Here is an 18,461-nt window from a genome sequence, read left to right as displayed (position 1 = left end):
GATACACATCATCTCACAATTTTTAAAAATGTGTAGGAGCTTGGGCTTCTGTTGAAAAGTTGGAACTTCTGACAGTGCTAGGGCAAAATATGACATTGAAGAATATATTTGATGTATAAATTACTTATTTATATTCCTACTGGCCCCTGTCCACATTTGAGTTTAGAATCCCAGGAATAAATAAACGTTGGTAATTACTTTATTTACTGGTCAATGACATGTTGCTCAGGGGGAAAAAAAAAAGAAGTAGTGGTTTGCATTTAATTAAGGGAGCCACTGGTAATGCAGCAAATTCTGCTGCTTAGATGAAATTAACTCATCTATTACATACTTGCTTCATTATTTATTATCCCCATTATTTTGTGAGATCCTGTAGAAATTAGGTGTAGCTGTTTAAATATTTTAGAAGTCTTTTACTTACGCCAATAATGATTAATAGTATTTACTTCCGGGGCCTCCCTGGTGGCGCAGGTGGTTGAGCGCAGCGCTGTGAAGCTGTCCGCAGCCTTTACAGTGCCAGTTTGATCCCCAACCCCGCCAGCTGGGGTGTAACCCACATGGAGCGGCAGACCTCTCCTGTCTTGCCCACTGCTCCCCTCAGCATTGTATTTTGGCCATTCTGCCTGTTCTGTTTCCTGCTCTGTCTCTGGTGAATCCTCTCACCCTCCCTCACATCTGGTCTATACCCCGGTTCTTGTATAAATAAATTGAATCTTTAAAAAAAAATAGTATTTACTTCCACTTAATTTTCCTGTTCCTGGAATGGAGTGATTTTTGTGTTTATAAATTCAGGCATTTAACCAGTGTTTTTCAAATATTTCAGTGGGGAATTCTCTTCAGACCTCCTATATTCTTTGAGAGTACAGCTGCCCTCCATCCTATAACTAAGTCTTATAAAAAGATGGTAAAACTATAACTTTGAGCTGTGCTTTCCAATAAGGTAGTCATAGGCTACATGTTCCAATTTATATTTAAGTTAATTAAAATTAAATAAAAAGTAAAATTCAGTTGCTAAGTCATACTAGTTATATTTCCAATGTTCAGTAGTCACATAGGGCAACTTGCTGGCATTTCATTAGGAAATGATAGTATTTCCATCACTGCAGTAAATTCTATTGGATGGTACTATTTTAGAGCATGGAATTCGATCAGAATACCTGTGTTCAAATTTTTTTCCTTACTACTGATATAACCTTAAGTGGGTTACTTAATTTCTCTTCCATTTTTTTCTCTACAAAATGTGGATAATGCTAGTGTCATGGGATTATTATATTTCAACAAATGTAAGTGTGAAAACATCAATTTACAAATATTAAAATGTATCAGATTGGCATTTTACATTGTGCTTATCCATATGAAATAGGGTATGGTTTGTATGACTTGTCTGTAAAATACTTTCTTTTCCTCTAGAGAGTTGAAGAATTTCTCAGTAAAGATATCAGTTATCTTATTTCAAATAAAAAGGAAGCTAAATTTGCCCAAACCTTGGGACGAATTTCTCCTGTACCAAGTCCCAGAATCTGCATATACTGCAGAAACTACTTCACCTCATCCCAGCCATGATGGAAGTTCGTTTAAGCCTCCAGATTCAGTAAGTCTTTTAAATATGCATTGAGACATTCAGAAAGGCTATGGTCTAAGGAGCTCCTAGATTTTCAAGAATAGGCTGGTAGCAGAATTCATTTAGGTATGACAATATCTACACTAGGTGTAACTTTCCAATCATCAATAAGGTTGCAGATCATTCTTTTAAAGAAGAAATAGAAATCTTTTGTTTGTTTCAAAATAGGAGTAAGCAAACTAGTTCATGGGCCATATCATACACATTTATGTGTTGATTGGTTGCTTTCATGCTATAAAGGCAGAATTAAACAGTTAAAATTACATCCTTACCATTTTATTGTTATTGGAAGATACGATGAAGAACATATTAAATTGATTTAATTTAGAGGAGGAGGTGAAATTTAATAGTTACCAGTTTTTAATATCCTCAGCTTAGTGTATCACATCCATTTGGGAAGCAGGAAAAATGAAAGGGAAACAGGTAGATAGAATGAATTACATAAGAGATTATCACTTAAAAAAAGGAGCATCAATGCATAGAAGAAAAAGGCAAAGGAAAAGAGACCTGTTAGTGGTTTTTTTGGAGCAAGGCGATTATATACCAGGGACATGTTCTTAGCATTTCAGTTGCTTTTCATAGTGTTATATTAAAAGTGAAATACCTTGTAAAAGACGTTGTAAAAATAATATATAAAATTTGACTTATTAAATCTTATTAAATCTTCAGTTTAATGGAAAACTAAAGTAAACTTACTATTTAATTAAGTCAGATTTTCAGAAACCTTAACTCTTATTTTTCATGTTGAAAGGAATAGAAAACTAACCGTGAGTCTCATTCCATTTAGTTGCTCCAGCTGAAAAAGGAGAAACACACTTTAACATAGGAGATACTCTTATAAAGAAAACCCTAAAGAAATCATGTTGTCTTGATAGTAAATGAGACTTGTACAAATAAAATTTACCTTTTAAGCTTTATAATTACATTAAAATTTACCTGTTAAGTTATATATATTTAATTGTTAGATTTTTTAAATCTTTTTACTAATGAGGGGTTATGTTACAATTTTTTATGTTTGCTTAATGTTCTTTGGTCTTCTTATAGGTTTGTTTGAGCAGAGGAAAATTATTAGTTGAAAAAGCTATCAAGGACCATGTAAGTAGGAACTTAAAAAATTCAGTGTATATTCTGTCATTAAAAACTCAACTAGAAAATAAAGGAAGTAAGGCCAGACTTTATGTGTTTTTTGGTCTATTGTTTTGTTTAAAACGGGAGAAATATTACTGTTTGATGCTGATGAGAATAATTCAGAAGTGAAATTTAGTACACAAGTGGAGGAATAAGCACAAATGGTTCCTCTGCTATATTGATGGGTGGGGGTGCGGGGTATACACTATGCAGATGCTGGGAGATGAATAGATGTCACAGTGGCAGTTTGTGGAAGTCTGGGAGGTAATTTTAAATACAAATTACTAAGAAATTTATGAAAACTTAAGCAATGAGAATTTTTAAAAAATATTCAGATTTTTACCTGTAAGTGTAAAATGTGAAAGAAATTTATTCAAGGTTAAACATGGGAGAAATGAGCATTTCTAATACATGATGTGTGCATATACTCTTTGAAGGCAGTCTGGCAATATGTCGTCAAAACTCTTTATAAGTTGAGTCATCTTTGTTAAGAAATAATCATGAAGGAAGTAAATCATTGAAATGAAGTAAATAGTTGGCTTCAGGGATGCTCAGAATAGTTTTTCTTTCTTTAATGATAGCATTAAAGAAAGCATTAAATAGCATTAAATAACCAGCCAAAAGGGAATCAGCTATGTAAACCATAATATAGCCACACATTGGAATACCACAGTCATTAATAATTCTATAAATGATTTTTAATCACACAATTATAATACATTGCTGTGTAACTAAAATCACATCACTGAGTTGGTTATACAACATGAATTCTCTTTTTTTTTTTTGTCCCCTGAAAGTGTTATATCTACATCAATATAACCACAGAAAAAAGACTGACGGTTATCCACCCAAAAAACTAGTAATAATAGTTACCTACAGTAGTAAAATATTAAGTGATTTTTGCATACTTGTTCTATTTCATAATGCAGAAATACAGAATTTCTTAAGTTAGAGGAAAGAGGAGAGTACTGACATTTAATAAATACCTGTTATATGATATGACAAGTACATGTCATTTTCATCCTCAATACATTCCATTTTACTAGGTCTAGTTTATGCATGGAGAAACTGCAGCTCATAGGAAGGCAAGCAGCTTCCCCAAAATTTCTGACCTAAAAGATAGTTAGCAGAAATGTCTCTTCTGCTTATCTGAATAGAAAGCTTTTCCCTCACTCTGCACCACTGTAAGCATTTACATCTAACAGGGCATTGGCATATTGGGTTATCTACTAGCATAGTTTAATAGAAGTTTTTTTTTTTTTTTATACAAGCACTGGGTACAGTCAGAAGCGCGGGAGGGTGAGAGAATTCACCAGAGCCAGAGCGGGGAGCAGAGCAGGCAGAAGGACCGAAGTACACTGCTGAGGGGAGCAGCGGGCGGCAGGAGAGGTCTGTGCGCCATGTGGGACCCTCCTCCGGTGGCCGGGGAGCAGCCGGGGATCGAACCAGCGCCGCAGAGGCTGCAGGCAGCTTCGCAACCCAGCGCTCAACCGCTGCGCCACCGGGGAGGCCCTAATAGAAGTTTGATGCAAGCAACAGATGTGAAGCGCATAGAAAGTTTAAAATTTATGACACTGTATTAAAAAATTGAAAAGAAAAAGTTTATTTTAATATTATTTAATAGTTCCTAAATATTATAATTTCAACTAAAAAATTAGTAATGAGATATTTAGCATTCTTTTTTTAATACAGGCTTTGAAATCTGACCTGCATTTTATACTTAAAGCACATCTTAATTGACACTAGCCACATGTAACTACAATTAATATTGGATAGCACAGCTTTAAGAGTTTTTTTTTTTTTTTTTTAACCTAAAACATCTTTTTAACTGAGCACACATTGAAGCTTTTTCTTAATTTGGTGTGTTTGTGAACCAATTTAGATCCTATCAATATTTGGGCTGTATTTTATTAGTAACATGAAGACAAGATAGGGAAACGAAAGGCAAAGAAACATAATGGATAACTGATGTTGCTTTCTTGCTTCTCACAAGTTAAAATATTGGGGTCGTAATACCAGGTGGGACTTTTCTCTGAAAGTATTGTGTTAGAACTATTGGGAAGATTCGGTTACTGGGTAGGTCCATTATCAGGTTCTACATTTCCAGTCTAAGCTGGTGTATATAAAAGGCAAGTAAAAAGGGAAGTTCTTAGAAACACAAGTATCATTATTTGAACATTAATGTGCTCATTTAGTCATGGTGGGTTACATGACCCACTTAAGCAGCATCCTGGGCTACTGCAAGTCCCATTTTTTCTTGGCATCATCCTACATATATCCAGCCTTACTTCAGAATTTTAATTTGTTAAGGTAATAGTTATAAACTGTGATTTTGTTTCTGTCATGTATCTTTAATAACTTTCTTTAAATAAATATATAATTGAAAAAAACATAGCTACTTAAAAAATTGCAGTTTATGTTCTATCATTAAAAATGCAAGTGGAAAATAAGGAATATTCTTGAAATCTTCCTTTTTACATTTTTAATAGGAAAAACTAAATATTGGGATCTATCCCTTTATGAAGGATGGAACCTAATTTTCATGAAGAAACATCTCCATCTTGTGGCCTTTTAAAATAATACTGGAGACTTGAAGCTTGTGGCATTTCTGTATTGCTAAGTGAAATAATTTGATACTATTGACTGTAAGCTTATAGTGTGCATCAAATTTTTAAGAAAATGGGGATATGTTAAGCACTGTTGATCTTAGAAATTCCAGCTACTGTTATAACTACAAGGCATCTGTATTGAGTAACTGGCTGGTTAAATTCAATTTTAAAATTTAACTCTTTTAAAATAGTAATTTCCAAAAAAAAAAAAATCCCACTTTCTTTTTTTTTTTTTTTAAACAGGATTTTATTCCTTCAAATAGTATATTATCAAATGCCTTATCATGGGGAGTAAAAATTCTTCATATTGATGGTAAGGATTTTATAATTGTCTTTTACAATGTTTATCCTAAGTGTCCTGTGTTTCCTAATTTTACATAGTGAGAATTCTGATAACAAGGCATATGATATCTTTAATGGTAATTCTTTCACCTAAATTTCATTTTAAACTTTTCTTTCTTTAATAAAGACATTAGATACTACATTGAACAAAAGAAAAAAGAATTGTACTTACTCAAGAAATCAAGCACTTCTGTAAGAGATGTGGTATGTTATTTTCCTTAAATCTTAACTAATTAATGAAAGTGAGCAAACTTGGTTTTTATTTACATATCTTATGTGCAATTTTTTTCTTGCCAGGTAGAAAATATTATGAACAGAAAATCCTAGGGAGTTAGTTACCTTGTATACTGTATACATGTTTCATTTATTTATTTAAAAGATTTATTTATTCATGCATATAAGAACTAGGGTACAGGCCAGAGGTATGGGGGTGAGAGGATTCCTCAGAGACAGAATGAGGAACAGAACAGGTGGAATGACTGAAATACACTGCTGAGGGGAGCAGCGGGCGAGTCAGGAGAGGTCTTCTGTGCCATATGGGCAGCTCCCTGGCCAGGGATCAAACTCATGCCACGGTGGCTGCGGATAGCCTCATAAGTTGCGTCCCAACCCCTTGCACTACCAAGGAGGCCCCATGTTTCTATTATTTAACTAAATGGTTATCATTTAATTTTTTAGCATTTATTCATAAGATGAAAGTTGTACTGGGATGTTGGCACAGTTTGGGGACTTTCTCCCCCATTGGTTGTACAGCTTTATAATAGATACTCTTGTTCATTCTACAGGAAAGCAGAACTATTAACCTACCTTTATGAGAAGTTCTGAATATAAATAGTATACCTTTTTTTTTATACAGTGTAGAGAACATACTTTTCAACTACTTTAGATAGTGGTATAACAAAATCTTGTCATGTAGCTTGGCTGCTTGTCCTGATATAAGAATATTCGTTAAGTGCTTTGGGCATTACTCTCTTAGACCAAATGTTTTTATATCTTTTCTTTCCCTTTTTGTTACTTTTCTTCTTAAATCATCTATATTTTATTCCTCTACTCCTCCCTTTCCTACCATCTTTCAGATTTTTGAAAATTTATTTATTGATATTTTACTATGTTTTGTTGTTTTACTGGTTGCTCTGAGATTCAAAATAAACGTGTGTGTGTGTGTATTTTATAGATACATATTTTCCACAGTCCCTTTAGAACTATTATTTTACCCACCTCAAATAAAATGTAGACGCCTAAAGCTTTCTGAACCTTTTTATCCACATTGTTGTCACTATTGTAGCCTTCATTTATCCAGTTTTGTTCAAACTATTAGTTCTGTCATAAGTTTTGAAGGTGGACATTCGTAATCTGTTTCAGTTTTCTGGGATTTATGTAGGTTTCTGTTTGTTGGTGTATATGCATCACTTATAGGCCTAGTCCAAGACTTCAGCAATTGAGTAAATCTTAGTTTCATTTCAAGCTGTGATATGCTTTTTGCTACTCTGGGTTTGTCCTCAACATATGCAATTTGGAATTCTGCCTGGCAGTTAGGCAGATTTATGTAAAGAGTTAGGAATCCCCATGCTAGCTTGTTTAGACTCTGATTTCCCCGTTACTCTCCAGCTTGAAATAGCCCTTTTCCTAGTTCTTCTGGTCAGAATTTCTTCAATTTTAACTTCCTTTTGTACCTTTACAACTACTGTTGGGAGAAAAGAAAGAAGAAATAATACAGGATTCTCTTTTTACTCTTTGGCCCTCAGAAGCCTCTCTACTTTCTTTCCAGCTAGAAAGATGGGAGTTGTATAGAGTTGTAGCCACTGGTTCCTCTGCTGATGCCAACTTCATGACTAGAGTTATATACTTAAGGTAGTAGTGCAAGAGAAAAGACCAATGAGAGGAATGGAAAGGATGGGAAGTTCATCCCTGTATAGGTAGCATCTCCAGATTTTTTTACTTCCTTCCACAATATGCTGTCTTTCACTTACTCTTCTCACGTAGTTGCTTTTGTCATGTATTGTTCATTTTTTTTTACCTGTTATCAGTGGGATTGATTGATCATATTGAACAGTATCCCATTTTAGCTGGAATTGACAGACTATAATAATTTTTTTAATAATTCCTCAGTTTATCTGAGGTTTTGCTGAATAAGAGCATAAAAATAACTTACATGATTTTTTAAAAGAAAGACTATTTCACTAACTGTACCTTTTCCTTATCGGTGGATTTCTTTCTGTGAAAACAAAACACAGCTAGAATGCCAAGGTACTTGTTGGGCATATTATAAAAGTAACCTTGTATTACTGAATTATATACTAATGGTTAAGAGCTCTAATTCTTGAACAAGTATTGTTTCCTTCAATTTATTTAGTTGAGTTTTTAAAAACAAATTTTTCTTTTTTCCCAAAAAATTGCAATAATCACGCTTCTTTTATGTAGTACTTTTTCTGAAATTTTTTTTTAAATCATGGGAATAGTGAGAACTTAATAGTTGCTATTTTCACTGTACTTTCAAACCTAGTAGTTTTACTATTTGGTTTTTTTAGGGGAAAAGAGCAGGTATTGGCACACAGAAAGCAAGAAGTAAGTATTTTGATATCCTTTAATGTGTTTGGATTACTCTTAGAAAATAGAGAAAATAATTTTTAAATTGTGAAACAATTCTTTAAATGATGTATTCAGCAATCCTTACCCCTTTTTGAACATGGACCCCATGGCAATCTGGTGAAATCTATGGACCCTTTCTCAGATTATTGTTTCTTTAAAAACTTAAAAATAAATCATTGTATTACTAAGGAAGTCAATTATGTTAAAACTCCTTTATCAGAATGTTTTTAATTATGTGATAGTGTTCAGCTTACTTTTATTAGATATTAAAAATGAGTTTTAGCAGTGATTTTTATTGCTACTGTAATTTTGAAGTGATAAGCATAAGTGCTGCTTTGAATTCAACTATATAAACTAATAGATGAAAATATGTTTCTATTGCAATGTTTCAAAATTACAGGTGCTGCTAATATTACTGTGATCCTGTTGCCTAAATGTATTGTTAGAGGAAATGTTAGTTAGAAGTTAGTGAAAACAAAAGTTGAATTTTATTCCTATTTGAACTCTTGATCCTCTTGAATTCTATTCATATATCCATTGGGTGATCCATTCAATTTAAGAATCTCAGAATATAGACAAAGCTTCTGTTACTTTAAAAATGGGATGATACTTTAAAATACCTCATCTGAGTCTCAAAACTTCAAAATGACTTAAAATGAATAATGCAGTTGTAGGTTTTTTTTTTTCCTATACTAGTTTTGTTATTTTAAAAAAGGTAAATTTCTAAGTTGCTAATGTATTTTGTATGCTCTCAAGCAGGGAGACTCAAAAAGCCTTTTGTAAAGGTGGAAGATATAAGCCAGTAAGTATCAATCTGTGTGATTTTAGATACAATATTTAAATCTAATTATGCTAACTCCATGAGTACTATCTCATCTCTTTATATTAGATTTATAGTCTACGTGTGTATGTGTGTGTGTGTGTATGTGTATGTGTGTGTGTGTATATATATATATATATATATGGCACAATTTATAAAAAGAAACAATGAATTTGTGCTTGAGTACTGAATTTAGTTTTAGTATGTTGTGGATAATTCCTTACAATATCTAGTTTAGAGTTATTATAAGACCCACTCATTCACTTAGTATTTTCAAATAACCATTCTCTGGCTAAGTGCAGTACCTTATGATTTAGAATTACTACTTAAATATTGCTCCTGCATTTGTGAAAAAGAAATTATTAGATACTATTTGAAAATAGAAAATCTGAGCTATAACATCTAGTTTTGTAATTTTCTTAAACTCACTCTGAAATTTAATAGGACAATCTTAATGAATTCTATAGATCTAACAGATATAAAGTTTATTTGACATGGGTGAATTAGGTTACTTTCACTTCACTTTCCAGTTACTCATATAGATGTGTGTAATTAGTTTTCTTGAGTACTCACTGCGGTCATGAAGATATGTAGAATGCTTTTTATGAACTGTATACTAGGGTGGGGAAGGTAGAAGGAGGGAATGCAATTCAAAACCAGTCCTAGAGAAAGCACCAGTAAATGGGAAAACATCCCACATTCATGGATTGGAAGACTTCATGTCATTAAGATGTTGTTACTACCCTGAGTGAGCTACAGAGTCAGTGCTGTCCCTATCAAAATCCCAACAACTTTTTTTGCAGAGAGAAAAAAAATTCATCCTAAAATTCATAAGGAATTTCAAGGGGACCTTGAACACCCAAAAACAATCTTGAAAAGGATAAACAAAATTGGAGGTCACACATTTCCTAATTTCAAAACTTACTACAAAGGTATAGTAATCCAAAAAACTTTGATAATGACATAGACAGATGTATAGACAAATGGAATAGAATAATAAGCCCAGAAGTCTTTGGTCATATGATTTTTGACAAAGATGTCAGTCATCATCATTAAGTGAGGGAAGGACAGTCTTTTCAATAAATTGTATTAGAAAGCTTGATATCGACCTGCAAAAGAATGAAGTTAGGCCCATTATCGACATAGGATATTCACTCAAAATGGACCTAACTCAAAATGGAGACCTAAAACTATAAACCTTGGAAGAGAATTGGAAAAGCTTTATGACACTGGATTTGGTAGTGACTTTTTATGACACCAAAAGCACAATCAACAAAGATAAAAGAAAATACTGTCAAAGTCACAAGCTTTCTATACCACAAAGGACTCAACCATGACAAGGCAGCTTGCAAACCATGTATCTAATAAGATGTTAATTAATATAAAGAACTCAACAGAAAATGACAGGCTTTAAAAATAGATAAAGGGATTACACATTTCTCTAAAGACATAGATTGCCAACAAACACAAGAAAATGAGAGAAATGCGAATGAAAACCAAAAGAGATAACTACCACCTCATATATATTAGGATGACTATTCTCAAAAAAGAAGAAAAACAGAAACAACAAATGTTGACTAGGATGTGGGGAATTTGTAATTTTTTGTGCACTATTGGTAGGACTATAAAATGGTACAGCTGCTGGGAAAACGAAGTTTCTCAAAATATTAGAAATAGGATATGATCCAGCAATTCCACTTTGGCTATATATTTATCAGGACTGAAAGTAGACTCTTGAAATAATACTTGAATAAAAATAATAGTAGAGCGTTATTCACAATAGCCAAGAGGCAAAAGCAACCCAAATGTCAATCAACATTTGGATAATGTCCTATATGCTTAAAATGGCATATTATTCAACCTAGAAAAGGAATGAAATTCTGACACATGCTACAATTGGATGAACCTTGAAGACATGCTAAATGAAGTAAGAGGAACAATACTGCAATGATTCCACTTAATAAAGTACTTAGAGTAATCAATTTCATAGAGACAAAGTGTAGAATGGTAATTATCAAGGGTTGGGGGGAAAGGGAGAATGGGGAGTTACTGTTTTAATGGGTACAGAATTTTGGTCTGACAAGATGAAGAGTGGAGGTAATGTTTATGAAACATTGTGAATGTCCTTAATGCTACTGAAATGTACACTTAAAATGACTAAGATGCCAGTGGGACCTCCAGACAAATAGTTGATAGTAAGTTTTATTTTGTTTTACTATTTAACTGAAAAGGTTTTTTAAGTTAAAAAATAGAATAGTTCTAGAAATTAGGAAAAGACACCTGACTGATGTCTATTTATTTCTGATTCCAGATGAACTATGTGATTGTGAAATAAGACTCCAAGTATGTTTTCTTTCACCATAGAGAATTTCATGTATTTTTTTTTTTATTTTTCTAGACTTTATAGGCCATTTTATCTTCAGCTGACCAATATGCCTTTCATAAATTATTCTATTCAGAAGCCCACCAGTCCATTTGATGTGGATAAGCCATCCAGTTCTCAAAAGCAAACTCAGGTTAAACTAAGGTTGGTTTTAATCTTCAGGTAATTTTTTATATTTTCAAATATTTAAGGTAATTCATTTAATCCCATGTTTTTTGTGTATTTGTTACTAAGGGACTATTATGATGGCCTCCTGCCTCTGTGCTCCCCCTCACCACCTATGTATTTCTAGTGCTCCTTTGCTAGCTCTGGAGTCTGAATCTCTTTGAAGTGTGTCATACTTAGGCCCTTTAGATAGATTGGGGGGTGGGGGGCAGGTAGGCACTTTAGATGGGGGGATGCTTTTAAAAATATTTCCAAATAATTGAAATGTGTTGTTTCGCTTAAGTATTCTGAAATATTCTCCAGCATAATTATTACATTTTTCATTTGCATCTCAATTTCTTGAAAAGAAATGGCTAAAAGTATTTGCTGATATAAATTTATGTGCAAATTATGTCAGATTCTACATGATAAGAACTATAAATTTTAAACATTATTCCTTATACAATTAATACTTTTACCATATATTTCTATCAGAATCCAAGCAGATGGCGATAAATGTGGTGGGAGTCCAGTTCAACTCCAGTTGAAAGAGAAGAAAAAAAAAGGATATTGTGAATGCTGCTTACAGAAATATGAAGATCTTGAAACTGTAAGTGTAATTTTATATTTAGGGAATTGATATCTCTAAAACTGAGTATTTTTCTGCATAAATTTTAGCTTATTCTGAGTGTGGTTTATAACTTGGTAATTTTCAAGTAGTATGTATTTCTTTTTGATAGAATCTCATATTTTAAGAGCCCCAAGTAGGGAAATAATATTGAAAAGTCATTTTTATTCATTCAATGACTAGTAAGCACAAAAGGAATGACTAGTAAGAACAAAAGGAATCAATTCCCTGTTTGTGAAGATTACATTTTAGAAAACAAGGGGGTATGGGTAAACCACAGGATAAGAGAATAATATATGTGTAGAGAACATTAGATCGATGATCCATAGTATGAGAAAAAAACCGGAATGGAGATACTGCTGTTTAGACTTGACAGCAACATACTCTGATAAGATGACAAAAAATACTCTAACTGATAAGATGACATTTATGTAGACACCTGAGAGAAATGAGACAGAAAAGGATATTGAAATAAGCAATACAAAAGTGCTAAATTAAACCAGTGGGATGAAAGAACAGATGATGGTGACCAGGACTACTAAGTGGTGGTAGTAGGAGTCATGAGACATGGTCAGATTGTGGATATAATTTAAACCCGGGGCAAGAGGATTTGTCAATGGATTAGCTGTTGAAAATAATGGAACATAATGAGTCAAAGGTAACTGCAGTATATTGAGCCTGAGCTATTAAAAATGGGCAAGGAGGGCCTCCCCGGTGGCGCAGTGGTTGAGCGCTGGGTTGCGAAGCTGCCCGCGGCCTCTGCGGTGCCAGTTCGATCCCGGGCTGCTCCCCGGCCACCGGAGGAGGGTCCCACATGGCGCGCAGACCTCTCCTGCCGCCCGCTGCTCCCCTCAGCAGTGTACTTCGGTCCTTCTGCCTGCTCTGCTCCCCGCTCTGGCTCTGGTGAATTCTCTCACCCTCCCGTGCTTCTGACTGTACCCAGTGCATGTATAAACAAAACAAACAAACAAATAAATAAATAAAACATGCCTCTATTAAAAAAAAATAATAAAAAAAAATAAAAATGGGCAAGGAAGGAAGAACAATTATTAGAGGAAATGGAGACAATTCCATTTGAAGTAGCAAAAAAGAGAAAAAAAATAATTGGAAGGGTATATGAGATGAAGAGAAAGTTTTAGAGATGGAAACTTGTAATTTGTAAACACATTGGAAAAAAGAACAAGAGGGGGTCTCCCTGGTGGCACAGCGGGATGAGCGCAGCACTGTGAAGCTGTCTGCAGCCTCTGCAGAGCAGGTTCCATTCCCTGCTGGCCAGGGAGATTCCCATATGGCGAGGCAGACCTCTCCTGTCGCGCCCGCTGCTCCCCTCAGGACTGCTTTCCGTCTCTCTGCCGGTTCTGCTCCCCACTCTGTCTCTGGTGAATCCTCTCACCCTCCCACTCCTCTGGCTTGTACCCCAGCTATTGTATAAATAAAAAATAAATTTTTAAACAAAAAAAGAAAAAGAACTTTGGATCCAGGCTGCTCAAGTTTGAATCCTGGCTTCCTGACTTTGTAACCTGTTACTATTTGCATTGTTAATTTTTAAAACAGTAGATGCTTGGTTTCTTAAAGAAGATTTTGGGAATGTTAAAGGGATAAAATAATAATTTAAAATGTCTGATTTATAAACTGTTAACATCTTCAGACTCTGAAGTGAAGTTTGCTTGTTTTATAATTTCAAATATGTTAGTTTTATATCAGTTTTTTTGTTTTGCGTGTGTAATAAAGGAGAAAATACAATTAGCTTACAATTGTTTTTGTTAGAAGCTGATTATTAGAACTACTTCCCTTTACCAAAAATCTTTTTGAAAATTTAAATTATAAGATTGGTGCTAACATTTTACTTTGCTTTTGTTCCAGGTAGAATAATCTAGAATAATCTAGAATGCTCTCCTTAATATCAGTTTGTGATCCTAATTTGATGCTCATAAATATTGGGGCTAAAAACCTTGCCTCTGGTTGCCACAAAGAAGGCGATATTGGGGTTAACTTGTAAAGCTTTGTATTTATTTATTTATTTTCACTGGTTTTCATGTGTATGTTTCTTATTCTCTAAGAATAAAGAAACCTTTTTGCATTATAACTGTTAGATTTCAAAATGATTCACTGACACCTACATTTAACAAATGTGATTACTGGAGATTCAGAGAAACAAAAAAGCAAACATATTACCTTACCCTAGCTTTATACATGTTATGGATGTTATGGTTTGGCAGAGATACATATTAACCATGTATTTGCAAGTGTGATGACTGTCACAAAAGTATAAAGTCCAATGGCAAAAAAAAAAAAACCAAAAAACACAAGTGTATTTAATGTAGAACAAGGAACATAAGATGCTTAACTAAGAAAGTGACATACAAGCTTAACTAAGTGACATACAGCAGATGAGTAAGAAGAGCCAGGTGCTGAAGAACAAAAGTTGGGTATTTTTTTTTTTATTTCAGTAAATTATTTTTCCTTCCAAAAACATGAATAAACTGAATATGACCTTATGAAAAAAATGTTTGTAAATTTTAATAATTTCTCATTTGTTTAATATTACTAGACTTATCTGTGTGTCGAGTGGCTTCTTTGGTAACCCTGGAGAATTCTGACTTTGGAAATGCAATCAAATTATCAAAAGTTAAAATTATATGAAATTGGGGAAATAAAGCAAGGTTCTCTCATGATCATTAGATATAATTCCCTGATTAGCTGACAAGTGATAGAATTAGCTTGGAGATTCTACCTATTCAAAAGGAACTTTTTTTTTTCCTGTGAGTTTTATGCTAATACACTAACCCTGTTTAGGTTAGTGAGATTGACTCATGAGATTGACTTCCCTGTATTCTCTTATAAACATTGAGTAATTGAAATCATTAATTTACTTGTTCTCAAATATATTCAACTGCACATTTTTATACTTTGCAATATTCATTGTGTTTGCTTAATCTACCTTTTAAATTCTTGTGTGTTGAATGGTAACATTTCATACATTTAATATATAAGCCCTACTTCCTGACTTAGTAGTAATTATGTATAGATAAAATTAACAAGTGGAAGGGAAAATGTTTAAAACTACTAGCATACATTAAACCTTAAATATTGTTATTTTTCTCCATTTTTTTCTTTCTGATATAGTATAGCTCATTTGTTTTCAGTCCACTGAAACCACAAATTAATATTTGAGTTTTCTCATTGAAAAATGAAAGACAGCAGCTGCAGTGTTATAATCTGTTAGCAAGTGGCACTTAGAAGAAAAATGGAAGGCTGTGAAAACCAAAGCAGTTTTAGTGGTTTCTCGAAAGTTACTTTTTTACTTACTATCCTTTAAAGTTCTAGTAAAGAACAAAAAAAGATTTTTTTAGTGGCATAACGATGCTAGAAAACCTAAACAAAAGTATCTGTCAGTTTAAATAGATAATAATATGATTTATGTGCTTTTTTGTTTTGTTTTAGCATCTTCTAAGTCAACAACACAGAAACTTTGCACAAAGTAATCACTATCAAATTGTTGATGATATTGTAGCTAAGTTAGTGTTTGACTTTGTGGAATATGAAAGGGATATGCCTAAAAAGAAAAGGTAATGTATCATTAGTTTTACAACTTAATTAGAATACTAAACTATTTCATTAAAAATAATACTGAAGCTTTCTGTTCTTAGAGGATTATGTATTTTCAGACTATAAATATGATTAAGAACTGCTTATTTTTCTCACCACCTCTTCTCCCACTGCCAAAATTGCCAACCTGAAATTACTTTAAAGTCCTCTTCTTAACCTTTTAATCTAGAAAATCAGTTGGCAAACCTTTTCTATAAAGAACCAGAAAGTAAATATTTTAGGCTTTGTGAGGCTTAAGATCTCTGTTCCCACTACTCAGCTTTCCCATTATACAATGAAAGACAAACTCAATAGGTTATGCATTCCTTGTTTCTGTTTTTAGACTGATGATTAGGCATAAAGAAATTATGATACCAAACTACCATTTCTGAAAATTGACTGGAAAATTTTTCTTTTTCTGTTGTGTCTAAGTAGACTAGTTCCTAAACCTTATATTTCTGTAATATTCAGAATGGTTGTTTACAAGTCTTTCAATTGTATTTGGAGAGTAGGCATATTTCCAACTGTTAAAGCTATATGGACTACTGTAAGAATTTAGAATTCCTGAAAACCCAATCTGTAGTACTTACGAGCTGGATACCACTTAATTACCTTCTTATCTGCATTTTTTTCTCTCTGGACAACTCACATTAGCATCTCTCGACTTAAAAGCAGTGAGTAGTGTTGAATTAGTGTTTTCATAATTTTTATCCTTTATTTGCTCAAGGAAATCCTAAGTGAAAGTATAATATAAAGGAACCATTCTAAGTTTGAAGGAGTAGGTAGAATTCTATATTTCTCTGTCATGTCTAGATAATATGTTTCCAGCTCACTTCAATATTAGGTATTTACTATACTTAATTAAATGTATGTTTCTGTCTCAGATTTTCCAATACTCATTCTCTGCATTGCTAAGTAAAATGAGGAGACGCAAAATCAATTTTTAGTACTTTAAACATCTAAAGTAAATTTGGTAAAAGGTTAAGATTTATATTTTTGTATTATTTTTCTAAGTTGAATAGGTTTAAGTAGTTTAAGATATTTTTACTAATTTTTAGCTACTCAGGAATTTTTGATAGCCATTATTTAACTTTTTTCTTTTTCCTACGAAGAATAAAATACAGTATTAGATCCCTTTCTCCTGTTACTTCAAATCTTCTGAAAAAAACGGAATCCAAAGAAATGCTACAAGTGCAACATATTTCTCAGAAAGACTTAAGGGAAAATAATGTACAGGTGATCACAGAGCAAAGGTTCCAAAATAAAGAAACTCAGAAACCTGAAGAAAAGTTAGTGCTTATTTCAGAACCCATCTCCTGTCATTTAACAGCTAATAAATGTTCCATGTTAAGTCCAGCTGACGATGACAAAAACCAAATTTTTACACATCTGCCTCCACAGAAGGATAAACAGGAATGGGTTCTTGATATTCCGGAGCATAAATTAATTATAGATGAAAATGACTTAGAAGAACTAAGGGTAGATCACCATCCGTGTGGACTACAGACATCTGTAAACATTTGTAATTTCAATACAGATAATAGTGTATCTCAACTGAAACAAAAGTCAGATAATGTATTTTTCCCTGCAAAGGATCTGAAGGAAAAGGACCTTCATTCAGTATGTGGACATGATTCTAAACTGTTAGCAATAAACAGTTCACAGGAAAATCTACTAATTCAGGCAGAGACTCCATCCCAAAGTCCCCCTGAGGAATCCAATAAATGTGACATCAAGAATATGGATAGTTTACCTTTTGGTAATATCCATCGGAAAGTGAAAATACTACTAGGAAGAAATAAAAAAGAAAATCTGGAACCAAATGTGGAATTAAATAACAAAAGAACTGAATTTCTTACTACGCAAGAAGAAAACAGAGTTCACAGTTCATCAGTACAATCTCTACTGGACTTATTTCAGACTAGTGAAGAGAAATCAGAATTTTTGGGTTTTACAAGTTATACTGAAAACAGTGATATATGTGATGCTTTAGATATTTGGGAAGAGGAAAATTCAAATAATTTGTTGTCAGTATTTTTTTCTTCACCTTCAACATCTACATTTACTGGCTTTTAGACTTAACCTTTAAGAGGTGCTGAAGATCATATTCTTGAAATTTTTACAAAAGTATAAAAATTCATTTTTTGAGTCAACGTTGTTTACAGAGTCAAATGTGAATATTAGCAATAAAGGTGGTTTTGCATTTTTTTCTACAGAATTAAATACTCATTATAGAAAAATTATAGAATAAACTTGTGACTCATGTTATTTTACATACTATGTTCATAATTGTTTTCAGTAATGTTTGCATGTCACTGAAAATTTCAAATGAAATTTTGAGAATATAAATATTTAACATTATAAATTTGGATATATTATATTTATTGTCTGTTGAAATTAGAATCTCACTATGACATGGCCATATTGCTTTTGAAAACTTAAATTTCACACAGACAGGAGAAAATACTAATTTCTGTGTTTGTATTCTAGAAGTCATTATTAGAAACATGATACTTGAGGATGACCTAGTTGGACCATACTAGTGTGTTGGCACTAAAGAATCAGGTTATTTCTAGGTATAAATATAAGTTATGAAGAAAAATTTAACC

The 18,461-nt window shown here is 33.0% G+C and overlaps 1 protein-coding gene across 1 annotated transcript in view; it reads left to right on the top strand.

The window, feature by feature from the left end:
- Window positions 1-17,928, top strand: part of DBF4 (DBF4-CDC7 kinase regulatory subunit) — a gene marked incomplete at both ends in the record, with an annotated part of 24,952 nt that extends 7,024 nt beyond the window's left edge. The window contains 11 exon segments of the mRNA XM_084230471.1: window positions 1,411-1,512; window positions 1,514-1,591; window positions 2,666-2,716; window positions 5,602-5,671; window positions 5,828-5,904; window positions 8,229-8,265; window positions 9,049-9,091; window positions 11,508-11,636; window positions 12,132-12,246; window positions 15,709-15,833; window positions 16,965-17,928. Coding sequence (XP_084086597.1) covers window positions 1,411-1,512; window positions 1,514-1,591; window positions 2,666-2,716; window positions 5,602-5,671; window positions 5,828-5,904; window positions 8,229-8,265; window positions 9,049-9,091; window positions 11,508-11,636; window positions 12,132-12,246; window positions 15,709-15,833; window positions 16,965-17,928 — 1,791 coding nt within the window.
- Window positions 17,929-18,461: the final 533 nt, after the last annotated feature.

The sequence above is a fragment of the Talpa europaea genome (assembly GCF_964194135.1).
Source record: "Talpa europaea genome assembly, chromosome: 3".
NCBI classification, from domain to species: Eukaryota; Metazoa; Chordata; class Mammalia; order Eulipotyphla; family Talpidae; genus Talpa; species Talpa europaea.
The sequence above is the reverse complement of the archived record's forward strand: the minus strand, read 5'-3'. Positions and strand labels throughout refer to the sequence as shown.